Source organism: Capra hircus, chromosome 22, assembly GCF_001704415.2.
Source record: "Capra hircus breed San Clemente chromosome 22, ASM170441v1, whole genome shotgun sequence".
NCBI lineage: Eukaryota > Metazoa > Chordata > Mammalia > Artiodactyla > Bovidae > Capra > Capra hircus.
In genome coordinates, this window is record NC_030829.1 from 53,602,346 (window position 1) to 53,630,008 (window position 27,663).

At 43.6% G+C, this 27,663-nt stretch overlaps 1 protein-coding gene across 2 annotated transcripts in view; it reads right to left on the minus strand.

Annotated features, from left to right (window-relative positions):
* The window catches only part of SACM1L (SAC1 suppressor of actin mutations 1-like (yeast)), a 53,499-nt gene that overhangs the window by 23,146 nt on the left and 2,690 nt on the right, over positions 1 to 27,663 (minus strand). The window contains exons 2-7 of one of the 2 annotated variants that reach the window (XM_018038269.1): positions 15,102 to 15,199; positions 12,353 to 12,427; positions 10,949 to 11,076; positions 5,950 to 6,099; positions 4,903 to 4,962; positions 4,005 to 4,038 (exon numbers count right to left, since the gene is read on the minus strand). In XM_018038269.1, the coding sequence (XP_017893758.1) occupies positions 4,005 to 4,038; positions 4,903 to 4,962; positions 5,950 to 6,099; positions 10,949 to 11,076; positions 12,353 to 12,427; positions 15,102 to 15,199 (545 nt within the window). Of the gene's footprint in view, positions 1 to 4,004; positions 4,039 to 4,902; positions 4,963 to 5,949; positions 6,100 to 10,948; positions 11,077 to 12,352; positions 12,428 to 15,101; positions 15,200 to 27,663 lie in introns of those variants that run through there. The other variant, XM_018038270.1, reaches the window with a different exon arrangement.

Below are 27,663 nucleotides of genomic sequence, written 5' to 3' on the forward strand. Positions count from 1 at the left end.
CTAACCATGTGCTCCTCGATCCCATCCAACTGTCTACTTGCCCACAAGGCTTGTGGAGACCAGTCTTCTGCCTTTTAAGTGTAGTCCCTGATAGCTCATTTGGTAAAGAATCTGCCTGCAATGCAGGAGACCCCGGTTCAATTCCTGGGTCGGGATGATCCGCTGGACAAGGAAGAGGCTACCCACTCCAGCATTCTTGGGCCTCCCCTGTGGCTCAGCTGGTAGAGAATCCACCCGCAATGTAGGAGACCTGGGTTGGATCCCTGGGTTGGGAAGATGCCCCAGAGAAGGGAAAGGCCACCCACTCCAGTATTCTGGCCTGGAGAATTCCATGGGCTGCGTATAGTCCACAGGGTCCCAAAGAGTCAGACACGACTGAGTGCCTTTCACTTTTTCATACGGAACCGTGACTTAAAAACACACAGCTTGCTTCATAAGAACAGCACAACATTCTTAATGTACCCCCAAGTCCTTGTTTATCCCCCAGTAAGTACCTAACAGTCATCATTACTGCCTGAAGCAGCAGCTCGGTCCTCTTCGGTGTCGTGTGAAATCTGAAAGGACCGTATCACAAAAGCCCTAATTGCGCAGATGGAACCTGCAGCTCCGAGTGGGTTCTAACACTGATGCTGCGGACATTCTTGAAAAACCTCCTGGTATAAACATGTTGGGTATCCAGAGGGGAAGGCCTAGTCAATTCATAAGGAAATGCTAAATAATTTTCAAAACAGCAGTACTGAATGACATGAGCAATATTAACTTTTTTCTTAGCAATATGAATTTCTAATGATTCATCCTTCTCCATCACCTGGTATCATCAGCTTTAATGACTCATCTTGAGCTCCCAATTCACAATCCTTTAAAAGCACAGTGCTAAAGAAGACTTCAAAGCAGTATTTACGCATTCATTTGCTCAAGTTATCTCTTTGGAGCAGGGCAGAAAGATGAATCAGACAGGAGCCTCCCTGACAGAACTGAGTAAAGCATGGAATATGTCTGACTTTTATGAATCATTTTCTTCTGATTACAAGATGAATATCCTTCCAGAAAGCACTGGAAGGAACAAGAGAAAAATAAAAAGTCACGCAGAAGCCCATCATCACGACACAGCTTTTAAAATGTCGATGTGTTTACTTCTCATCTTGTATCAGTTAGTGACTCCCAGGGCCATGCGCTCCCACGTGGGATGCCCACCTCACATGTTGTCCTCAGCTTCTGACCACTGCTCACAGCTAACAGCACTGCTTTCATTTCACTGTGAAAGTAGCCACCACCACATGCTCCCACCACATCTACGCGCCCACCGGCCTCCACGCCCACCCAGCTGCTTCCTTGCTACCACGGCGGCTGAGCTGGACAGTCTAGCGGACGAGCTGTCCTTGCCAGGCCTGTGACCTGTGCACGGGGCCCCAGCCCCTCACACACTCAAGGACACTACGCCAGCAGCGACGCTGTTCTCGCCTTCTCCACAACCTGGCTTCCGGGATTTGGTGAGAGCCCCCACTGGGGAGGGGAGTGAGGGAGCAGGAGCGAACCTCCCTCCCTAATGGTCATTTTAAACGACCAGCAGCATGTCAGCTGATCCAGCCCTCTGCTTGGACACCTGGTACGCCTCTGCTTTGGGACACAGCTCTCACTTGGCTGGTTCTCCTCTTCCTTAGTGGCCTTTGCTGGTTGGTCTTCATTTCCCCAACTTTAAATCTTAGAGCCACTCTGTGCGACTCATCCTTCCATCAGCCACTCCGACGCCCCGCTTCAAAGACCCTCCGTCCTCAGCGGGGCTAACAGTCTGCGGCTCTAGCACGGACTATCTAGAATCCCCTTAAGTCAGGCTTCTCTCCTTCTTCACACCTTTTCCTTTCCTATTGCCTTTCTCCCCCTGATGCTCTCACCCATAGCTTTGAATGCCATCTGCACCCTGAGGTCTCTCAAACATATGTCTCCAGTGTGGACTTCCCGCCTAAATTCCACTTCCACTAACCCATGTTTTCTTGCCACCTCTACTTTGATATCCACAGACATTGCAAGCTTAATGTGTCCAAAGAAAGGCCTGAATGCTCTCGCCTCCCTCCCACCTCAGCTCTGACCCCTCAGTACATGGCTTCCTTCCACTTACTCTGGCCAAAAACCTTAAGATGCATACTAAACCCTCTGCCCTTCCCCGTGTAATACAATTTGTCAGAAACTCCTTTTAGCTCTATCTTCAAAACTTATCTGGAACCCGACCACTGCTGATCACCATCACCTCCCACCCGGGTTACGACAACTGCTCCTAACTCTGCCTTGCATCCCCCTGGTCCCCTTGGGCTTATTCTCTGCACCAGGGTCCGAGTGGCCCTGTCCGACCATGCCAATTCTCTGCCCAGATCCCGAGCGCTCCTCCTGACAGTTAGGCCAAGCTGCTGAGGGCCTGCAGGATGTGGGCCCAGATGCATCTTGGAACCCAGCTCCTGCCTGCCCTGTCCACTCTCTGCCCCAGTCATGCTCCCGCCACGGGCCCTCTGTCCTTGCTGGTCTCTAAGTACACAGAACGTCTGACGACAGTTCTCAAAAGTCAACAGTAAACAAAGAACAATGTAGGGACCCCTGGCGGCTCAGGGGTAAAGACTCCCCCGGCCAATGCACAAGACACAGGTCTGACTCCTGGCCTGGGAAGATCCCACATGCAGTGGAGTAACTGAGCCTGTGTGCCACAAGTACTGAGCCCGTGCTCCAGAGTCCAGGAGCCGTGACTACTGAAGCCCGCACGCCCTACAGCCTGCGCTCTGCAGAGAGAGAAGCCAACGTGATGAGAAGCCCAGGCACCGCAGCGAGGAGCAGCCCCCACGCGCTACAAGCAGAGAAGAGCCTGCACGCAGCAAGGAGACCACCACAGCCAGAAACAACGAGCTACATTCAAACATGTTTAAAAAGCCAATGTTAAGCTTCAGATTTAAAGCTAAATGGATAATCTGTTTATATAATCTCATTTACCATTATTTGCCCATTTACAATCTCATTTTGGAATTAAAAAACAGACAGACAAACAAGTGGCCCAGATCCTTCAAGTGCTACTGAAATAGAACATTTGCTACTACTTTACCCTTAGGAGAACTTGAGAGAGCTTCAGGGAAAAAGCAAAACAAAACCAGAATAAACAAGTGCTTTTATCCTGACATTTCCTGATTTCTATTTCCTCACAACTGTACAAAATCTTTTCCTGCATTACTATTTTCTGCTTTTAAGTATAATAGGCATGATAATTTAAGGAAATCATATTAACACAATGAACAAATAAATCACAGACTGCTGTGTTAGCTCACAAGCTTCTTTGGCAGTACCTGAGAGACCCCCTCAGTTTCTAGCAGAGCCCTGGTCTCAGGTGCTCAGCAGCACGCTGTGCGGACCCTTTAACAGCTAGCTCAGTCTGTTCCCCTATTTTTATTAATACAGTGATGTCTCTGATAAAGATGTTTTTGAAAATGAACTTACGATTAGATAACCATTACTCACTCTGTACTAGTACCGTACCTTCTCCGCAAGCATCACTCTTTGTAAAAACATCTATGTTTCATTTTTTCTGGGGCTATTTCAAATGACAAATATAAGTTTCAACTGTAATTCTCCTCTCCAAGTTGCTGGTCACCCTAGTTCCTGAGTCTTTCTTAATTACTAAGAAAAATGTTCACGAGTCAGGCTAAAATTATTCTTGTTGAATTGAGAAAGTCTTAAAAAGCCAAAACACAGTGGACATATTTCTTCTTTTAACCCACTAGCCCCAGAATTCTGGGAGAGAGAGAACATGATTCAGTCTAAAGAGTTCATTCTATTTGGAAAAAAAAAAAAAAAAAGGTCATTTACAACCAGTATTCTCAGATTTTGTCAATAGGTTTGATTTTATCAAAAGCAGTATCTACTAATTCTAAAATACTCTCATGTAACAGTTGAGACTGTCTTTAAATCTGCCTTATAGTAATATTTAAACAAAGACTGCCACAAAACTGAAGAGTAATACGTAAGGATACAGCCATGTAATACCGGAAGTGCAAACCGATGGACCTGAAATGAAGATAATGTTTAGGAATAAATATACTTTAATAATAAAAAGAAGCACTATATAAAAAATATTTAAAGATGGGGAGGTAATACAGGAACACAGCAAAGCAGCAAACTTCTGGGCAACGTAATTTTAATGACAGTTTTCTACTGTCACACTGCCTTTGCAATTTAAAGAGTTTACGTATTTGCTGGAATCATTTGGGCTTGAGCATTCACAGATATTGGAACACTAACAAGACTGCACAAAGGGCCAGAGTGTTTATCGCTCTTTGTCAGTCTTGGCCTACAACAACTGCACTCCTCCAGGGAGTTCAATCTACTTTTCCCATAAAAGCAAAGCAAACGTCAAAAAATGAAGCCCTCAGGCAAATCTATTTACCTAGATTCCATACATTACGCTTCTGGAGTGGGCCTCCTTGTCTATACCTCATTTGTGTAAACCAGGAACAGAGGGAGGTGACATCTATGCATGTCTATCCTGGGTGACTGAAGGGAGTCAGGGTCCCTTACAGACGCAAATGCAGAGCTTCCCACTTGCCTGGGGAATTAGCTATGGCCCGATTTCAACACTGTTCATTTTCCAAGACGTATTCTCTCTCTCTTCCTTATGGAAAGCAATGTTATTTTTACTCAGATATTTTTTCCTTATTTAAGGCTTCCACAGAAGAGCAAAGTAAAATAACTAGGCTTCTTCGACCTAGAATGATGTGAGAGGGTAGATCTAATCGAAGTCCACAAGTTTATAAACAGCTAAATCAGATTTCTTTGCCAAAATCCTTAGTGATTAACTAGCCGTTATGTAACATGTATTCAATTACAACCTGCATGGTGACAAATAAGCTGGTTTAATTTAGTGTACATTACCTCTGGCTGAGCAGAAAGTTCTCGGAGAAGATGACCATTCCATACAAACCGCTGATCTGCCTGAGAGAGAAGTTTTAAAATCAGCGTGGGCTCAGCCATGTCCCATTCTTTGCAACCTCATGAACTGCAGTATGCCTCTGTCCTCCTGCAGACTCCTCTGTCCTCCACTGTCTCCTGGAATTTGCTCAAATTCACATCCACTGAGTTAGTGATGCTATCTAACCATCTCATCCTTTGTTGCCTCCTTCTCCTTATACCTAAGACTACATACAATTTTACCAGAGTAGACTATTATAGTCTTTAGTAAGTTAGTCAACTAAAATATTGATTCAGGTTGAACTGTATAAAATTATCACTTTTATGGGTCAAAAATGGTCAATCAGTGGCAATTTCATATAGTCTAAGCCAATAGATAACTGACTGCAACTTTATAAATGCTATCTGCCCCCCTAAACATATCTATTTTTGTTAACAACAACAAAAAAATCAAGGCAGTAATTATCTAGGTTCTTGAACAGCAGAAATTTCATGTTAAGATCATCTGAGGTCTAGTTTTAAAGATATGCTTAATTAAAAAAGAGAAGGTGGGGGAGGGGGAAATCACAAAAAAATCCACACTAAACAAAAGCATATTTTCCAAGTTAACAATACTTTTCTTGTTGTAAAAGCTATAAATGACACCACTACAAAAAGAAGTTCATCTCTTAGAATATTAATTTTACAAGCACAATGGTGTTGCTAATGTTCTGTTATACCACAGACCACTGAGAGCTAGGAAATGACCAACATGTGTGTTCAAGTTAGATTTCTGAAAATGCACAGATGCAGTTCCCAATCGTGTCTGTGAAACATACAGATTCTGGGATCTTGAATCTGGAAGTGTGATGTCTACTTGAAACATGGTATGTTTTCAAAGCCCCATACATGATCCTGATACAGCCAGGACTGAGAAAAATCAGTATATATTTTTTGGATAAAATAGAGGCATGCTCCTAAAAATTAAAAAAATAAATCAAAATTTAAAAAAAAACAGAAGATTAAGCTTACCCTTTCCAAGAGACTCATTTCCTGGAATTCTGGACTAGTGTTGGAGAGCCGCTGCAAAGTATGGGTCAAATCATATGTTGTTGAAAAGTAAAACCCATCCATACTCAACACATGGTTCATCATTGCTAGGAAAGTCTTATTATCTTGTAACTGCAAAGAAAGCAGAGAACACAGTCTATCTTATCCCTGAAAAGGAATCAGTATGATCACAGGGTCAAAGTAAAAACCTTTAAGTCAAGCCCTGTTAACTGCCATCAGCACAAAGACTGGACGAGGGGGATGCTCACTTCCCTCGGACCTGGGACAGTTCCTGTCACATGGACAGCGCTCAGGAGCACAGGGTATTACAGAAACTGGGAGGCAGACCTCCTTGCCATTAGCATCCTTCACAATTTTTGCTCTAAAGGGCAGAAGAGGTAGTTTAATCAAACACCACCACCTTAAGTTATGACCTACTGAGTCTCAGATACTTTATACAGATTCTCTTGTCATGTTCTCAGAAACTCCTTGCGAGGTTAGCATAATTATCCTCATTTGACAGAAGAAAAAAATTCTTTTAAAAAAATAAAGCAAAAATGGAAAAGTCTAGGAGAGAATACAGTGGTCAAGGTGGTAATGAAGGAAGACCCTGAACTCACCTCCTCCCACAGGCACCAAAATTACAACAATCCACACAGCAACTGTCTATGAAAGCAAGCTGAAGCCTGGTAGGACAGGTTTTTCACAGCTAAAGATATTAAGACAGAACCATGAGATGGGTAAGAGAGGTGAAGACCTGGTATAGTCAAGACCCACACCCTCAAGCAAGTGATTCACAAATGGGAGGATTATCACGACTACTGAGGTTTTTCCCAGTGAGCAAGGGGTCTGAGCCCTACGTCAGCTCTTGAGGTCAACGATCTTGTACCAGCAAGACAAGCTCCCAGAAATGTCTGGATTTGAAGGCCAGAGGCCAGCAGGGCTTGTGTACAGGAGAGCAGGACCGCTGCAGGCAACAGACTCCCCTCCTAAAGGCCTGCAGAGACTCTCACGCGCTCCAAGGCCTAGCATGGGGGCACCTGAAAGGAGCCAGGGCCAGACCCACTTAGTGATCTCAGCAGGCCTCCTGGACAGGCAGAAGGCAGCTGGGACTGCCACTGTGGATGGAGACACTGGCAGCAACCACCTTAGGGAGCTCGTTCTACCAGAAGGACAGTAGCGCTAGCAAGGGCCATTCTGGACCTCCTTAACGCCTGTTAGTGCGGGTGGCCGGGGGGGGGGGGGGGGCGGCTTCTGCGCCCACCAGCTGGCTGGCAACAGCACCCGGACACCCCAGGGCAGACAAGAGAAAGGAACAATGAAACCAAGACCTGATCCTTTGAAAGGGAAAACAAAATTGACGAATCAAGGGGAAAAGGGAGAGGACCTAACTAAAGTCAGAAGCGAAAGAGGACAAATTACAGCGGACACCGCAGAGACACAAAGCACAGAAGAGCTTACTACAAGCAACCGCCCGCCAGCGAAACAGACAACCGAGGAGACGGACACACTTCTAGGAACGACCTCCCAAGACGAGCCAGGGAGAAATAGAAAATGTGAACAGATTTATTACCAGCAATGACACTGAATCAGTAATTTAAAAACCACCAAAGTCCAGGATCAGACAACTTCACCGGTGAATTAAACCAGTGAACGCCTCTCTGAAACTATTTCAAAAAACTGAAGAGGAAGGAATGCCGAACTCATGCCAAAAGGCCAAACTCATGCCAAAAGGCCAGTATCACCCTGATACTCACATCAGATCAAGTTATCACACAAACTCACAATCATAGGCTAGCATCACTGATGAACACAAGGCAAAATCCTCAACAAAATACTAGCAAACCAAATTCAGCAATACATTAAAAAGATCTCATGCCATGATCAAATGGTACTGAGCCCAAGGATGGGAGGACAGTTCAATACCCACCAATCAAACAATATACTACATTAACTGAAGAATAAAAATCGTATGATCATCAACAGGTGCAGAAAAGGCATTGTACAAAATCTATTATGCATCTGTGATAAGACCTCTCGACAAAGCACGTGTGCTGCGCTTGGCCGCTCAGTCGTGTCCGACTCTTTGCGACCCCAGGGACTGTAGCCACCAGGCTCCTCTGGCCGTGGGATTCTCCAGGCAAGAATACTGGAGAGGGTTGCCAAGCCCTCCTCCAGGGGATCTTCCCAACCCAGAGATCAAACCCAGGTGTCCTGCATTGCAGGTGGATTCTTTCCCATCTGAGCCACCAAGGAAGCTCATGAATACTGGAGTGGGTAGCCTACCCCTTCTCCAGAGGATCTTCCCAACCCAGGAATCAAATCAGGGTCTCTCAGATTGCAGACAGATTCTCTACCAGCTGAGCTACCAGGGAAGCCCATGAAGGGAGCATACCTTATTAATGAAGACCATATATGATAAACCTATAGCCAGTATCAAGTTCAACTGGGAAAATCTGAAAGCATTTCTTCTAAGTTAAGGAACAAGACAAGGATGCCTATTCTTACCACCTTTACTCAACATATCAGATGTCCTAGCCAACTTGGTGGACATGAGTTTGAGCAAGCTCCGGGAGTTGGTGATGGACAGGGTAGCCTGGCATGCTGCAGTCCATGGGGTTGCAAAGAGTTGGACACGACTGAGAGACTGAACTGAACTGAGCTATAGCAATTAGACGAAAGAAATCAAAGAAATTTAACCTGAAAAGGAAGAACTAAAATTGTTACTGCTTGCAAATGACATGATACTACGCATAGAAAACCCTAAAGGAAAGATGCCACCAAAAAAACTAGTAAAAGTCGGGATATAAAATTAATATATTGAAGTCCATCGCATTTTGATACAGTAACAATGAACTAACTGGGAATAGACATTAAAGAGAAAATCCCATGTACATCTGCATGAAAAGAATAAAATACCCAGGAAAAAAATTTAACCAAGATGGGAAGAAAACGTGTCACTGGAAAACTATAAGACAACGATGAAAGAAATTAAAGATGACACAGACTCACAGAGAACAAACTGATGGTTACCAGTGAGGAGTGCAGGTAAGAAGGATGAGCCAAGTAGGGAAGGGAGACTAAGAGATACAAACTCCCAACTATAAAATAAGCAAGTCATGGGGATAAACTGTACAGTATAGAGAGTACAGTCAATGATACTTTGTATGGTGACAGATGGTAAGGAGATTTATTGTGGTGATCATTTTATAATGCATAAAAATACTGAATTACCATGTTGTATACTTGAAACAAATACTGGAAACCAACTATACTTCAATAGGAAAGAAAGGAAGATTCAGTAAAAGTAATATTTCTACTTATTTTCTGATAATCATTTTAGCTGGCTTTCACAATGAATACTGAGACTGACATTTGTTTTTATCCTTGTTCTAAAAAGTAATTTTTAATGTCTGGTAATACTTAATGTTTAACAAATGATTAACATTTAATCTACACATTACAAATCTACAGACTACGAAATGTTTATTTTGGCCTCAACATTGTTTTGAAAAATGGAAGATACAAATACGCAATTAGTTACACAGCCTGACAACAAACTAGAGCAATCAAGAAGAAACTGTTCACTATTATGGGGCTATTAAATGTAAACATCTTCACTGCCTTAAACGATCATGTCTCACAGAGGATGATATATTAATATACTGACTGATATACAAGTAGGAGAAAAAATAGATTTTAAGTTTAAATAAATTTTTAATTTTAACTTGCTATTGTGTTCAACTCTTTTGCAACCCTATGGACTATAGCCTGCCAGGATCCTCTGTCCGTGGGATTTTGCAGACAAGAATACTGCAGTGGGCCGCCATTTCCTTCTCCAGGGCATCTTCCTGACCAAGGGATCGAACCCATGTCTCCTGCGTTGGCAGGTGGATTCTTTACCAGTGAGCCAACAGGGAAGGCCATTCTACAGCTTTACTTAGTCAATAAGACAATAGTGTTAGGACTAATTTTTTAAAATGTCTATTACAGGTTAAGATACACGTTTCAGAATAGTTAGCTTTCTTTTAAAAACAAACTTTTTGTAATTCTGGGAATAAAAATACAATGTAAAAATTTTTTAAAGCAAATACTATAATGTACATTTAGAAAACAAATACTCCATAGATATAAATCTCTAGACATAATGTTGATTTAACGTAGTTTTCAAAAAATAGAAGAGTTAATACCATTCAACTAAGTTTTTAAAAATACTTCAAGCAAAAATAGGTTTGTTTGAATAAAAATACAGGCAGTCTTTGTTTTGCACAATAGGGCTGGACCATGCAAATGACCAGGCTATCCTTCTCAATAATCTTAACCTATGTTAATAATCAATAGGAAAAATTACAACTGTTGCATGACAGATTTTTAAAAACTCAAAAACATTAAAATACTCTCCTACTGTATTATAAATAGAAAAATGAAAACATAGTAAAACTAACATTATTTAGTACACTATAATTTAAAACATCAAGAATTTGAAGTATTTTATTTCTTGTCAAAACTGTATCAAGAGTAGCCTGAACAGTGCCTGTGCCGCTCCCACCATGCAACTTATGAGCCATCTGCTCTGTGCCCCGGTGGACTATCACACAGCTAGGCTGGAACCAGTTTCTAACTCTTAAATACGGACTTAAATCTATGTGTTGAGTACATGGGCATTTTCAGTTTGTTCTTTTCTCTTTTATGAAATTTCATATTTTAAGAATTGAGTCAGTTAAAAAAAAAAAGCAACAACCCAAGAGCAATAAAATATACGAAGGGCTATATAATCTCTCCCTGATCAGGGAACTGGATCCCACATGCCGCCACTAAGAATATGCCTGCCGCAACTAGAGATCCCTCACACTTCAACTAAGATAGCCAGATAAATACATTGTTTTAACTCCACCAAACATTCTGTGTTCCACCTCCCTTCCCTACCCATGCCGCGGGACTTCTTTGGGTTTTGCAATTAGTAAGCGCTTCCAGTCCTTACCTGAATATCAGTTAAGTGCAACATCGTCTTCTTATAAGAAAGGACATCAAAATCTGTTGCTTTCCAGATTACATGATTGAAAAATTCACCTATTTTTTTCTTCTTGGTAATGACAATTAGATAATTACCTGCAAAAAGCAAAGCCAAACTTAGGTAAATAGAAACAAGGCAACCAGAAAGCCAGGAGTGGCAGTCCTTTAAACTCCAGAGGGGGGAGCGTGCTAAATAAAGGACAAGTACGTTTTTAAGGCAATCTTATAATTTATGAATAGAGAGACAAGCATATTATTTAAAAGTATTTTTTTGAAAGGTCAAATTTTTTCTCAAAAAGGTAAAAGCAAAAGCTTTTGGTAACCAGAGTCGTGATCCTAGCAGATAGAAAATAAGAGACAGAAAACACCTCTCTCTCTTTCCCCGCTAAGTGTGCCCTAAGCATACACACCTCTGCTCACGCATTTCCCAATGTGTGGCTTAAAGCATGACAGGTCATGAGATCTGGCCAATGCAGGACAGTGTCCCATCTACATCCCCCACGTCGGCCCGTTATTCCACATGGTAGAGAGACGTGCTTGGTAGCATAACTAACTGGTTACCGTGATGCTCCAAAGACGAGCGGTCAGGAAGCAAGAAGCCATCAAAGCACCATGTATAACACACCGACCCTGATCTTGGCCACCTCCTCTCCCTCCCACAAATAAGCCAGGGAACGCCTTTACCACCACATTTATTCTTCAGATCTGTTTGGGGCTCTAACCAAAAGTGCCCTCTCTGGAAGTTTTCCTAGGTATAGCTCTCTACTAGAACTTGTCACACTGTACTATAGTAACTTACCATTTAAATGCCTCTCTCACTTGACTGTAAACTGCAGGACAAAAGGGACCTGCATCTTTTATAACAGCATTCAGCATTTTATAGATATAACAGCATTCAGTTACATTCAGCATATAACTGTATGCCTGAAACAATAGGAACTTTTTAAAAGTATGAAATAAAATTTAAATTCGAAAAATCACTCTTCTAATAACTAGAACCAGGTAACATTCTCTAACATGCTCTATGTCATAATCAACCCCAGTAAGGAGCTGAAGGTATAGAATACTCTGGTTCATCAATGCATTAAAATTTTTGTGTAAATACTCTTAAAATTTATGAAAAATCTCTAGCAGACTAGAGATTTCAACTCCAGTTGAATAAAACCAAAATCAAAACTTTAAAAAAAAAGAACCTCAGCCTTATAAATGTAACCACTTACTACTAGGGGTATATTACTTTTAGAAATTAAGTACCAATACCTAAACTACAGATTCACTGCTTCAAGTAAGATATAAAGTGTGCCTTCATCTTTATACTCTGATAGGGTCGATTTAATTACCGTTTGCCCCCACTTTAGCTCATTTTTCTTACCTGCCACCAGATGGATTGTGCCCAGTATACCAAATATTGGTCTCGTGACTGCTGAAGGAGGAATATCTTTCTTGACTTTAAAGAAAAAAGTAAAGGAAAAAAGAAAATTCATTGACAAAAAGCTCAGCAACAGAAAGAGAAATTTAGTTTCATTTCAATGGTTACTTCAACTAAATCAATGGGCAGGCTTTGTTCTAAGAAAGCGATATTCCTTCATTAACGCTAGACCTCCATTTTGGCAGAATATACAACAAAGATGTCCATGTCACATCACAAAGGTCTCTGCCTGGTCTAGAATATGGTGCCAAAAGTAGCATGCTTCAGCAACCTCACTATGTAAAGTATGGATTATTTCCAACGGCAATTTTCAAATAACTTATTCAGCCTCTTGTCAGAAACCGAATCTATCCCTTTAAGAGAATTAGAAAGTAAATGGAGGTTGAGACGAGATTTTAATTTCAACATGCAACAAATGGAATGTAAAACAGGACTCCGGTGTTCCTGTCTAAGAATGTGGGAAGTGGGGGCAAAGAGCCAAGAGGGGAAGGAGGGAGGAGAAGCCTCCTCTTGGTGCCTAAGAGCTGACGCAAGCACCCAGGGAGGCCACATCATCAGCTGGGATTTATCAGCAATGCCCTCATGAACGAACAGAACCTTAGATGCAAGGTTCGTTTCACAACTGTTAAACTTTAAGCCAGTGAGCTACACAAAACATATTTTGTAGAACTCTCGTTTAGGGAATAATGGCAGAAAGGAGGGAAAGTAGGGTCTCCCAGTCAAAGAAGAGTGTTTCGCTACATCCATAGTAACTCTGCTTCCTGAGTCACAATGCACAGTGGGAGAGTAGAGGCTCTGAGAAGGCCTACGTGAGAAAAGCTGCTCCATGGTTTCACTCAAAGTTTCCCAAGTTTACATGGCTATAAACTGTTTCTTTCAGTCACATTGCAATTAGCATCCATTCTGAAACACTGCTGTCTTGTTTCTTTACGGCACTCCTGTAATTCTAAACTTTACTTTTCTCTCAATAATTCAATTTACTTAGTAATGCTATGCCATAACTAACCACCATGAAAAATGGGAACACCAGTGCAGTAAAAAGCTCAGAGGACACTCCGAACACGTTGAGATAATGATAAACCTAAACGCACTACTGATAGAGCTGTTCAGCCATAATAACCAGGGTGCGGCAGCAAGGGGAGTAAAAGCGTCAGGCACTCAGTCAAGTCCGACTCTCTGCGGCCCCACAGACTACAGCCCACGCTCCTCCGTCCGTGGAATCCTCCAAGCAAGAATACTAGGGTGGGTAGTCATTCCCTTCTCCAGGGGAATCTTCCTGACCTAAGGATTGAACCCAGGTCTCCTGCACGGCAGGCAAATGCTTTACCATCTGAGCCACCGGGGTGATAATTCCTAGGACCATGATAATTTTTCATGGAAGAAAAAAGAAAAAAAACCTCCTCTTTCTGTGGCAATGGTCTGCATTCCCAGTGGTAAAAGGAAACTGGCAGAGAAACTGGGATCAACAGGCTCTCATCATCACTGGCTTAAGGTCAGCATCTCTTCATGTGTCTACCGATGACCACTAACATCTTTACATCCACACTGTCCAAGACCTTTAGCTTTGTCCACTCAAATGGGTCAGCAATCTCTGCTTACAAATAAAACGTCACTGACAGGTCAAAAGAGTAATTGAAAATACATCTACACTGAAGCTTTTATAAGACACTAGGTTGTATCAATGTGGTATAAAGAAGTTTGGGGGCTAAAGTTTAGAAGTAAACTAACAGTGTGATAAAAGCAGTCAGCCATTCTGAGAGAGCAGCCACCAAGCAAGTCACAGGAAAGGCCACATCACCAAACTAAAACAGCCGTCACTCCATTTGGTCAAACGAAGTTATATACAGTACTTAACGAGAACAAGCAGATACTCAAGAAAACAGACTTAGTCCTAACTTTCTTACACTTTCGTATCCTATGCAAAATATCTTCATGTTTCACTTTATCCATTCCGAGGATAGTTACTATTTACTGAATGCCTACCCTATGGTCACCCAAATACTGTGCTTCAGAAAAAAATAAGAGAGTTCTGTCTAGAGGTGAATTTTTAAATAAGTGACATACGACCTTCTAAATGTGATTCTCACATGGCACATTGATTTGTCACTGAAATTATTTCACATTAATCTAGTCAGAAATCAGTGTTCCACACAATTTAACAACAAGTTGTTTTTCACACCCCAGAGAAGCAAAACCAAAATACAGATAGATTAGATAAAGGTTAGGAAAACCATTCTGCCTAAAACATAAGTTTTAGTGATATATATATAATTTTTCATTTATTAAATTATCCTCATAGTCATGAATATTTTCCAGATCAAAGTGGTTGTTAAAATTCCACACTTTATGCTAAAACAACTTTCTCACATTCTAATACTTTAAATAGTTAGAGTTATAGTTAATAGTTAGAGTTAGAGAGGAACATTAACATCAACAAAATCAATCCTGTTCTAGTACCGTTGAGAAAACAAATAAATAAATAAGTTTAAAAATCCTTATGAACAGTAAAATGCTAAAAATTTCAAGAAAAAGCATAAAATCAAGGCACAAAAATCAAATGAGGTAGTAAGAATTAAATTTTTTCTAAGGCGCTCAGAGATCCACACACCAACACAGACCTCGTCAGTTTAACTGCTACTCCAACTGAGATGTAACGTCTTTCAGGACGCTTATAACCCTGGCCGTGACGTACCTGAGAGCGTAACTTCTGTGGACACGCGGTCAATGATAAGTACATCATCTGCTCCGTCATCACAAGCTTCCACATAAAATTTTTCAGGGGTGATGTGCCTAAGAAGAAGTTCAAAACCATAAACAACTGAAGGAAATAACATGAACACTTCCCCAAAACCTACTGCAACAATGTAGTTCAACTTGGCATCATTTCCCCAGCCTTTGAACAGATAAAGCTGTTATGCGGTTCGTATGTGTTCACTGCCACTCTTCTGACTTACTTTAAGGCTGATACGGTTCTAATCTGCTCTGGCAGCGCTGTGACTCACAGAAGACAATCACACCAGAATCTAACTCGAGTCAGCAGCCGCAGAGGGAATGCCGCACAGCAGTCAGGAGCACGGCCTGCGGGACCAGACTCACTGGTGCTGTGTGAACCTGGGCACGCTCCTTATGCTCTCTGTTCTTCAGTTCCCTTTCCACAAAATAAGGTACCACCAGACTCGTGAAATAGCACTGCTGTGAGGATGCAAAGAGCTAACCATTGAGAGACTCTCAGAACACTTGATACACAGTAACCAAGACGTGTTAGCCAAAAATACTAAGAAATGCATTTCTAGGAAATCGCTTAAAATAAACTTTAACATTTTGGCATTTTGTTAGAATGCCACCTATAATGTTCTTGGGAGGAAGAAAGACACTCTGCAAAATAAAAAATAGGGTAAAATCAGGGTTGGGAAAGAGTACTCAAAATGTATGCAACTTTTTAATATGAATTCAACAAAAATGAAGTTGGATCTTCAAGAGAGAAACTGGGTAACTTCAGCAAGCAACTGAGCATGGTTCAGGAAATAACCATCAACAAAAAACAACAGTGAAAATCAAGATTTGCATGCACTAAAACAATGGAGATTGAGGCTGTCGTTAAGGTGGTGTGTGTATTAATCACGTCCGACTCTTTGCGACCCCATGGACTGTAGCCTGCCAGCCTCCTTTGCCCATGGGATCTTCAAGCAAGAATACTGGAGTGGGTTGCCATTTCCTTCTCCATGGGATTTTCCCAATCCAGGGATTGAACCTGTATCTCTTGTGTCTCCTGCACTGGCACCTGGGAAGCCCACTGGGTTTATTATAATATTATTAAGACAGATAATAATAAACTATGGCCTCAAAAAGTTGGGAGTATAAAATGAAGAAGGGCAAAGGTTAACAGAGTTTTGCCAAGAAAACACATTGGTCATAGCAAACACCCTTTTCCAACAACACAAGAGAAGACTACATACACATGGACATCACCAGATGTAATTAGCCCCAACTTTGCTCATTACTCTTGAGAGTCCCTTGGACTGCAAGGAGATCCAGCCAGTCCAATCTAAAGGAGATCAGTCCTGGGTGTTCTTTGGAAGGAATGATGCTAAAGCTGAAACTCCAGGACTTTGGCCACCTCATGCAAAGAGTTGACTCACTGGAAAAGACTGATGCTGGGAGGGACTGGGGGCAGGAGAAGGGGACGACAGAGGATGAGATGGCTGGATGGCGTCACCGACTTGATGGACATTATTTTGGGTGAACTCCAGGAGTTGGTGATGGACAGGGAGGCCTGGCGTGATGCAATTCATGGGGTCGCAAAGAGTCGGACACGACTGAGCGGCTGAACTGAATTGTGTAATGTGGGCCAAGTTAGGAGTGTTACCTCATGCCAGGCCTTGTTAGGTACTAGAGGTACAAAGTCTCCGGATCACAGAGCTTACATGGCAACGGGAAAGACAATACACATGCAAGTGATTCCGTGATTTCAGATGGTGATCTGAACTACAAGGAAAATAAAGGGGCCTCCAGTGCAAGAAGGTAGAGTAGAGGGACACGCGTTCATCTCATCCTGCGAGAACACCAAAATTACAACCATCTGTGAACAATCATCAACAGAAGGATGCTGGAACCTATCAAAAATGATACTCCATGACCAAAGACAGAGGAAAAACCACAGCAAGACAGCAGGAGGGGCACAATCACGATAAAGTCAAATCCCATACCCGCTGGGTGGGCGACCTACAAACTGGAGAACAATACCAAAGAAGTTTCCCCACTGCTGTGAAGGCTCAGAACCCCATGTCAGGCTTTCCGGCCTGGGGAACCAACGGAGGGACTGGGAGTCCCCGGGGAATGCGACCTTGAGGCCAGCAGGATTTGATTACAAGACTTCCCAAGACTGGGAAGGACTTCACACAGGACTTCCATGCTGCTGCTGCTGCTAAGTCACTTCAGCCATGTCCGACTCTGTGACCCCAGAGACGGCAGCCCACCAGGCTCCCCCGTCCCTGGGATTCTCCAGGCAGGAACACTGGAGTGGGTTGCCATTTCCTTCTCCAATGCTTGAAAGTGAAAAGTGAAAGTGAGGTCGCTCAGTCACGTCCAACTCTTAGCAACCCCATGGACTGTGGACTGCAGCCTTCCAGGCTCCTCCATCCATGGGAATTTTCCAGGCAAGAGTACTGGAGTGGGGTGCCATCACCTTTTCCTCAGGAGGATGCTCGAACCCACCAAAAAACAGATATCCCACGTCCAAAGACAAAGAAGCAGCTGCAGCAAAGACGGGAGGAGGGGCGCAATCACAATCAAATCAAATCCCATACCCATCACGTGGGTGACCCAAAACTGGAGAAGAAGACCAAAGAAGTTCTCCCACTGCTGTGAGGGTTCGGAATCCGCAGGGCTTCCCAGTCCGGAGATCTGACAAAGGGACTAGGAATCCCCAGGGGATCTGGCCGTGAAGGTCAGCGGGACCTGATCACAGGACTTCCACAGGACGGGGGGAAACAGAGCCTCCAGCCTTGCAGGCACAAACAAAACCCTGGGCACACCAAGACCCAGAGCAAAGGAGCGGTGTGCCCACAGGAGTCTGAACTGAGGCCACCTGCTAGTGTTGGAGGGTCTCCTGTGGGGGCGGGTCCGCAGGGGATCCCCACAGGACGGGGCACAGCAGCAGCAGGCCCGGAAGGGCCCCTTGGTGTAAGCCCTCTTGGAGGTCACCATCAACCCTGCCACAGAGCCTGCAGAAGCCAGGGCTGGGTCACCTCAGGCCAAACAACTACCAGGGAGGGAGTGCGACTCCACCCCTCAGCAGACAACTGGATGAAAGCTTTACTGCGCAAGGCCCTGCCCTCCAGAGCAAGACCCAGTGTTTCCCACGACCAGTCCCTCCCATCTGGAATCTTACACAAGCCTCTTAGCTTCCTCCATCAGGGGGCAAACAGAAGAAGCAAGAAGTGGCTTCTTGCCACAGTGGCTGAAAGAAAAACCGTATTACATAAAGTTAATCAGGATGAAAAGCAAAGTTATGTCCCTGAGGAAGGGACAATATAAAACCCCCAAAAAACAACTAAATGAAGTAAAGATAGGAAACCTTTCAGAAAAAGATTTCAGAGTAAGGATAGGGAAGATGATCCAGGATCTAGGAAAAACAATGAAGAAGTTTCAAGAAATGTTTACCAAAGACATACAAGAACTAAAGAACAAGCAAACAGAGGTGAATAATAAATACACTGGACGGAGTCAATAGCAGAAGACTTGAGGCAGAAGGACAGATAAATGGCCTGGAGGCCAGAATGGTGGAAATCACTGCCACAGAAGAGAATACAGAGAAAGGAAAGAAAAGAAATGAAGACAGCCTCAGAGACCTCTAGAACAAGATCAAACGCACCAACATTAGCACTACAGCGGTCCCAGAAGGAGAAGAAAGAGAGAAAGGATCTGAGCAGAGAGAGTCCCAGACAGGATAAACCCAAGGAGGAACACACTGAGACACATAGTAATGAAACTGAGAAAGATTAAAGACAGAGATAAAATATTAAAAGCAACAAGGGGAAAATAACATATGGCACCATATGTTTAAAGTGATGAAAGGAAGGACTCTACAACCAAGAATACTCTACCCAGCAAGACTCTCCTTCAGAGTGGACGGAGAAATGAAAAGCTTTCCAGACAAGCCAAAGTGAAGAGAATCCAGCACCACCAATCCAGCTTCACAACAAATGCTATAGGAACTTCTCTAGGCAGGAAATAGAAGAGAAGGAAAAGACCTAAAGAAAACAAACCCCAAACAATTAAAAAATGGTAATAAGATCTTACACATCGATAATCACCTTAAATGTAAATGTATTAAATGCACCAACCAAAAGACTGACTGGGTGGATTAAAACATGCACGTACGCACTTTCACTTACCACACTCTGCTCGACCCTCCAATAGTATATAATTATTTTATATTGTTTAATTATGTTACCATTATGGCTCGCAACCGTAATTAACTTTTGTTTTTTTTTGTCTGGCTATTGACTGTGAACACTGACATACATCTTTCACTACTGGGATTATGTAACTATTACTCACTTAATACCACTGCAGCATGACTGGTCAACAGAAAAATAACAACTCTGTATCACCAAAACTACAACTTAATAGAAAACACTGTAGTCACTTTTCAAAATCCAGGTGCGTATCAGAATTATCTTGAAATGTTTTGAAGAATACAAATGCCCAGGTATTTACACTTGTTTGACTTACTATGAACAGAATGCTAGATTTCCAATTTAAAAAACAGATACATAACAAGCAACAAAAGTTGACATACAGCACAGGGAACTATAGTTGATATCTTGTTACAACCTATACTGGAAAATGATTTCAAAAATAGTCTGTGTGTAACTGACTCACTTTGCTGCACAATGGCAACACTGTAAGCCAACGATACTTCAATGGAATATATATATTAAGGAAAAAAAAGAGCTGCAGAATAGGAGAGCACAGAAAGGAAGAACGGGGAGAGGAAGAAAGAGAGGGGTACAGTCCAGGACCCTCGACACCCGCTGAGCGGGAACTTCAGGACAGCAGGCAAGAAAAAAAGAAACCTATCAAAGAAATAATGCACAAAGAAACCTCAAACCAAAGGACAAGTTTCCAGATGTGAAAGGGCCACCAAATAAACATGCACAGCGCACACGTGCACACACACACACACACACACGGGCACATTCAGGGTAAAATTTCAAAATACCGTACAGACACAACCCTAAAGTTTCCAGGGGAAAAAAAAACAGCCGAGAAAGTAAGAGAAAGAAGTACTGAAATATTCAACAGTCAAACTACTGGATTACTCAACAGCAACATATTCTGGACTATTTAACAGCAAGGTCTTCAATTCTAAAGGATAATAAAGTCCTAGCTGAGAATTCCATACTTAGCCACAGTATCATATAAATGTACCTGAGGACAAAATGGAAACATTTGCAGAGGTGCAACATCTGAAAAGATACTTCTCTTTCACTCTTTCTGAGAAAGAAGGAAAAGCTCTTTCATCAAAATGGAGTAAATCGACAGTCAGAATCCAGAGCAGGAGAGAGGTAAAAGACATTGTCGTGATGATGGTGAAGTGACGGTCCAGGACAACAGCTTACACAACAGGCCTAAGGAACAGCCAGTCAGATTAAAGCAGAGAGGACAGGGCTCCCAAGGCGAGACTCAGAGCAGGAAACGAATCGACAGCTACCTGACTTATCTGAGAAGTTTTATCACTGTCCCAGAGACTGAAGATTTATTAGCAATAAGAACACACAGAAAAGCCAAGCAAATAAAATACAAGCAGTTTTTTAAAAAAACTTATTTTGCACTGGGGTCTAGCCCATTAACAACCAACGTTGCGGTGGTTTCAGGTGAACAGCCGTACACAGACTTGTATCCACTCTGCCCCAAACCCCTCTCCCATCCAGGATGCCACATCACATCGAGCAGAGTTCCACGAGCCGTGCAGTGCGTCTGTTAGTCATCCATTTTAAACACAGCAGTGTGTACATGCCCATCAAAAAAGGCACTTTCTAATTTAAGGAAAAACAAAGCTCTTTTATAAGCAAATATAATAACATACTGTTGATGTCCTCTGAGTCAATCATATGCAACCATAATAATGTGAGCACTGCGTCTCTTAAAATTACCACATTGAGAGGAGTGAAAGAGAGGTACAAAAACTAAATTCCCATTTTTTGAAGCAGAAAGTCATCATGTGACTAAAACTGAAAAAAAATCAGGAAATGGCACTGCAAGCGTGTCGTTCACAGGCGCAGAGCAAAGCACCGGAGGAAACTGCCTACAAACGTGAAAGCAGGTCTCTGGGACAGCGGGGCTTGGGAGTGCGAAGAGTGCTCTTTACAATAGCGTTGTTCGTTTCAAACCGCTCCCTTGTATTAGATGACAGTGAGAATTAACTTTTAAAAGGTATTAAAAGAACAAAAACAAACATAAGAGTAACTGTGGATCAAGCTAAGAAAAGAGTTCCATCTAGCCCAAGGGCTCTCTGGGAGCTTTGCTGAATCTAAGTTACTACTGGGCTGCCAGCAGGCTGCGCTGATCGATGTTATTGAAAACAGTTTATAAATTGGAAAAATGAAGATACGAACAGTGACTGCTACCTAATCAACATTTCTAAGAAGAGTAATTACAAGTAACAGCCCAGAAGCCAACTAATCTTAACAGCAAGTATCATTCCAACTCGTTTCTTGTTTAGCCCCGCGGTCCTGTCAGACTCTTTTCGATCCCATGGACTATAAGCCGCCAGGCTCCTCTGTCCACGGGATTTCCCGGGCAAGAATACTGGAGTGGGCTGCCACTGCCTGCTCCAGGGGATCTTCCCGACCCAGCGATGGAACCCACTTCTCTCATGTCTCCTGCACTGGAAGGCGGGCTCTTTCCCACTAGCGCTACCTGGGGAGCTCTGCGGCAGTTACAGGGTACCCAGTAAGAGGAGAGAGAGGAACTGGGTTTTCTCTGATTAGAAGCTCTACAAACCATCACTAAAGCCAAGTTCTGCCTGGAGTTTTTCCAAAATCAACCAGTCAACACGCTACACCAAGTTCTCAACGGATTAAGTACACAGAAACTAAGAACACTCAATGAAGAACAAATATAGGCAAGGGACTTCCCTTGTGGTCCAGTGGTGAAGACTCCCTGTTCCCAATGCAGGGGCATGGATTCCAGCCCTGGTTTGAGGAACTTAAGATCTCACATGAGCCTCTCTGTGGCCAAAAAAACAAAAAAAATCCTAAGATAAAAATAAAGATTGATTCTCTGGTTTGCACATGTGTATGTGTATGTGTGTGTGTGTGTGTGGGTGTGTGTGTGTATAGGCAAAATTTTCTTCCTGTTGCAAAAGGAAAAGCATGTGTGTGTGTGTGTATAGGCAAAATTTTCTTCCTGTTGCAAAAGGAAAAGTATGTGTGTGTGTGTGTGTAGGCAAAATTTTCTTCCTGTTGCAAAAGGAAAAGTATGTGTGTGTGTGTGTGTGTGTATAGGCAAAATTTTCTTCCTGTTGCAAAAGGAAAAGTGTGTGTGTGTGTGTGTGTGTGTATAGGCAAAATCTTCTTCCTGTTGCAAAAGGAAACATAATGGCCTTCAACTGATGTGATGTTTTTTTCAAATTACTTATCTTACAAGATAGATTTCAGAAGTTAAAGAAATTCCCTGTGAGAAGATTATTTGATCATTAACTAAGCTGCTGATATCAAATCTCTAAGTTCAGAGTAATATCACATACTAAAATAAACTGGTGAAGTCATAAGAATCCACGAGGTGTTAACAGTTCTAACTCAACAGGAATACTACCTGCTGTCTTTCAAGACAGCGGACTTGACATCAACCCAGAGTTCTGGCCTCTGTTAAGATGACACTTAGTTTTTGGAAGACACATCAAAGTAGGCCCAAGCTTGAACTCTCTCTTCTTGATCCCAGAGACCATGGACTTCAAAGCCCATTAGGTTTTAAAAATAAAGGGCTGTTAGGTCCATGGAGATATGTAGCCAAGATGGCAAAAGTAGGAAGATCGTGAGCTCGCCTCCTCCCACAGGTACACCCACGTCACATTTACAGAGCGACTACCGATGAGGCAAAGGGAAAGACCAGCAGGAGAGATCCTCTGTAACTACAGACACAGAGAAGGAACCACAACAAGACCGGCAGGAGGGAGGAGACGCAGGGTAGGCAAGATCCATACCCCCGGGCAGGTGCCCCCCCAAAAGGGAGGATACCTCAACTGCAGAGGCTCTCCCCAAGGCGCGAGGGCCCCAGCCCCACGTGGAGTGGGCGCTCCAGCTGGGTGCTCCTCCACTGAGAAGACCAGTCCCTACAGCGTTTCACTTCGAAGGCCAGTGGGCCTTACTTTCAGGAGAGCCAGAGGGCTGTGGGAAACAGATTCCACTCTTAAAGGGCGCACACAGACTCTCCCATGCTCCAGGACAGAAGCAATCATTTGAAAGGAGCCTGGGTCAGACTCACCTGCTGACCCCAGAGGGAGAAGGATGGTGGCAGACATCTCTCCCTCTATCACAAGGTCGCTGGCACTGGCACCTGCCACTCTGGAATCCTCTTAGCTTATCAGCACAAGGACCTCGCCCCACTAGCTGCCTAGCCTGGCCTGACTCCACAAGCGTCAGTACTGGGACACCTCAGGCCAAGCAACTGGCCAGGCAGAGACACAGCCCACCTACCCACCAGCAGACATGCTGTCTTAAGACCCGAGTCCACAGCTGCCCCACGACCCAGCCCTGTACACCAAAGGGCACAGGATCAGCCCTAGACACCAGGGTCCCGGGACTAGCCCCAGGATCCCCAGGACCCTGCAGCCAGAGGCCCTGGGACCCAGCTCCACCCACCAGTGGCTGGCACCACCCCTGGGGGCCCCTAGGTCCCAGCCCCACAGTCCAGTGGGCAGACAACAGCCCCCGGACCACTGCAGCCCTACAGCCTGCCATATCAGAACCCAGCAGCACATTCTGAGATCAAGCTCTGCCCACCAGCAGGGCAACTCCGGCTCTGGGCCACCGTGCGCTCTGCAGCCAGTGGACACGGCCAGGAAAATCACCTGCATCCACGAGTAGTTAAGGGATACGCAAAACAAAAAGATACAAAGCATGATGTCAAATGAGTAAACACGTGGGGCTGGGGGCGGGGAGGAGAGCAGTGAAAGCGCAGGGTGGTTACAGTGCTTTTCACTTAAGAGAGCAGCAGCTTAAAATAATGATAGAGACTTCTATATATAAACCTTGCAGTAACCACAAACCAAAATTCTATAACAGATACACACGTGCGTGCGCGCACGCACACAGACACACACAGGACTTCTTCCAAGTGCACAGGGAACATTCTCCAGGACAGTGTGTTGGGAAAACTGTGGACAGCTACGTGTAAAAGCACTAAAGCGTTCCCTCACACCGTGCACAAGGGTGAATTCAAAGCGGATTAGAGATTTCAATGCAAGCTCTGAAGACATAAATTTCTAGAAGAAAACATAGGCACAATGCTTTCTGACATCCATCTCAGTAATTTTTTTTTTGATATGTCTCCGCAGGCAAAGGAAACAAAATCAAAAATAACAAATGTAACTACATCAAATTAAAAAGCTTTCGCACAGTGAAGGGAACAATGAACAAGAGGCAGCCTCCTGAATGGGAGAAGTTATATGCAAATGATATATATGACATACAGAACTCTAACAGCGCAAGAGGAAAAAGACGAGCGACCTGGTTAAAGAACGGGCAGAGGATCTGAACAGACATCCTTCCAAGCAGACATTCAGATGGCCAACATTCACATGAAGAGGCGCCCCGCATCACTACTCACGAAGGAAATGCCAATCAAAACCACAAGGAGACGCCGTCTCTCACTTGGCAGCTGGCTGTTATCAAACAGACAACAAAGAACAAGTATTGGCAAGAATGTGGAGAAAATGGAACCCTTGTGCCCTGGTGATAAATCAGCGCTGCTGCTGCTGCTGCTAAGTCACTTCAGTCGTGTCCGACTCTGTGCAACCCCATAGATGGCAGCCCACCAGGCTCCCCCGTCCCTGGGATTCTCCAGGCAAGAACACTGGAGTGAGTGGCCATTTCCTTCTCCAATGGGTGACAGTGAAAACTGAAAGTGAAGTGGCTCAGTCGTGTCTGACTCAGCGGCCCCAAGGACTGCAGCCCACCAGGCTCCTCCGCCCATGGGATTCTCCAGGCAAGAGTACTGGAGTGGGGTGCCATTGCCTTCTCCGATAAATTAGTGCAGTCACTATGAAAAAGAGAAGGGAGCTTCCTCAAAAAATTAAAAACAGAACTACCATATGATCCAGCAATTCCATTCCTGGGTATTTAACTGAAGAAAACAAAAACGGTAACTAGAAAAAATAAATGCATTCCTACATTCAATGCAACATTATTTACAAAAGCCAAGATATGGAAACAATCCAAGTGCTCGTCAATAGAGAAATGGATAAAGATGATGTGTTTTTTATATAAATATACACACACACACACACACACACACTGGAATATTACTCAGCCGTAACAAAACAATGAAATCTTGCCATTGTTAACAACCAATGAACTAAAAGGGTATCACGGTGAGTGAAATGAGTCAGAACGAGAAAAGCAAAATCTGTATGACTTCAACTGTATGTAGACTCTAAAAGACAAAGCAAAGGCACAAACCTAAAGGAACAGAAGCGGAATCACAGATGCAGAGACCGGGGTGCTGGGGCGGTGGGGGACGTGCAAGATTGGAGGGAGGGAGAGGGAGGAAAGGAATACATGAGGGAGATTAACAGGTACAAACTTCTAGTTAGAAAATAAATGAGTCAAGGGTATGAAGTGTACCATGCGGGAAATACAGTCAATAGTTATTAATATCTTTGTATGATGAAATAGCACAACCAGATTTATACTCTATGAAAAGCACAAAAATACCAAATCATTATGTTGCGTACCAGAAACTAACATAGTGTTGTAGGTCAATTATACTTCAGAAACAAACTCATAAAAAAGAGATCAGATTTGTGGTCATCGGAGGCCAGGCAGGGGGAGGCAGAAGTGGATGCAGGCAGTCAGGAAGAGAGGTGTAAGATCTGAATGCTCACTGTGCTGGACAGACTTCGGACACCGTCATCACACTAGCCCAGCCTACGTCTGTTCTCAGGGCTCCAGCGCCTCTGCCCTGGTTGACCTCACAGCTATGACAATTTTTTGAAAAAGAAAGGCCACTTCTTAACTGAGGACACAGCGTTTCTCTAGATATAAGCTGCAGCCTGATTCACTTTCCAGGTTTCCTGCCTTACACATTTTTCACCTGACACTGCAAACGGAAGAAACACCTTTCAGTGTTTCCAATAATGGACTTCTGTTGTCAACTGTCTTGTAATTTCAAATTTGTCACTGTTTGACATCAAGCTTACATAAATGATTTAAATGAAACAGGATACTCAGAACTGCCTGGATGTTAGTTATATAAATTTCAGATTCCAAACAAATCAATATTGTTCTCTACATGTTCAAATTAAAATTGAACATGCCCGTTATTTTCAATCGTAAGTGACTCATCTCCATACCACCCCAGGACTAAGATGAGAGCAAACTGATGGTAAGAGAAGATAAGGTCGTGTGTAGTGAGCAGCGCCATCGGAATGGAAAGGTCGGTGGGCTCTGCGCCTGCTGCGCCCCACGGCCAGTGCTGCCACCGCCGGGCTGCGTGACCCACCTGCGGGGCCAAGGGCAGTGACCTCCCTGTCTGCCACACTCACAGAGAACACACATCAGCCTAGCTTCACAGAGGCACTGGAAAGATGGCACCATGCAAGGAGTGCCTGAAGGTGCTGCTGCTACACCATACACTCCAGATTACCCCGCACTGGGATCTTTCTCAAGTGCTACTGCTACTTTCTACACTAGACAGTTCTTTTCATTTCCGCAGGTGCTCCACTGAGGACCTGCCACGCACCAGGCTTTGTGCTGGGTACTGAGGAGGACTAGGGAAGAAATCAACACTAAGATGTTTCTATTACGTTCTACATCCTCGTAACCCGGCTGGAGAAACAAAGTATACATGATGATTTCATCGTTTCCAGACGGGGAGAGAGCGCTACAAACAGCGCTATGATCCGGCACTCTAACTTTCAGCCTCCTGTCCAGGGGATCCTAAGCACACTGTTAATGAATCCTAAGAGACAGAACGGGCAAACCCATATGGACATCTGGGCTCTAGTGCCTGTGAGTAAACTGTTACAGGAGCTCAGTGAAGAGACAGATATGGGCGGAAAGCTTCACAGAGGAGAGGAGTTATCTGTCACGCATGCTGGTTTTGTCTCCATTCTGTCAATCCTTGTAATAATGATACTGTGAAGTAGAAGCCTCCCCGTTTTACAGATTAAATCCCATCTCAGAGAGAGTAAGGGTCAGGACACAAAGCGGCAAGGGAGTATTAAGTCTGCTGTGACTAAAACAGCTTGCACTCTCTCAGCTCTACCACAAATGTGATCAGCATGTAAAGAAGGGAGAGAGGAAGAAGCCCTTCTGGATACGAACATCTAAAAAAGACCCACCTGGAAGTAACAAGAGGGTGGCCAAGTCTGGCGAAATGAGAAACAAAAGGCATCGAGCAGTTATGGGAAGTAAGGTTACGGGACAGACTGTGAACAGGCAAGAATACAGGCAGCTAAGAAATGTGGACTTAATCCTATGGGTCAGTAAAATGGAACTGGAGACTGAGCAGGAGAGGACGAAATG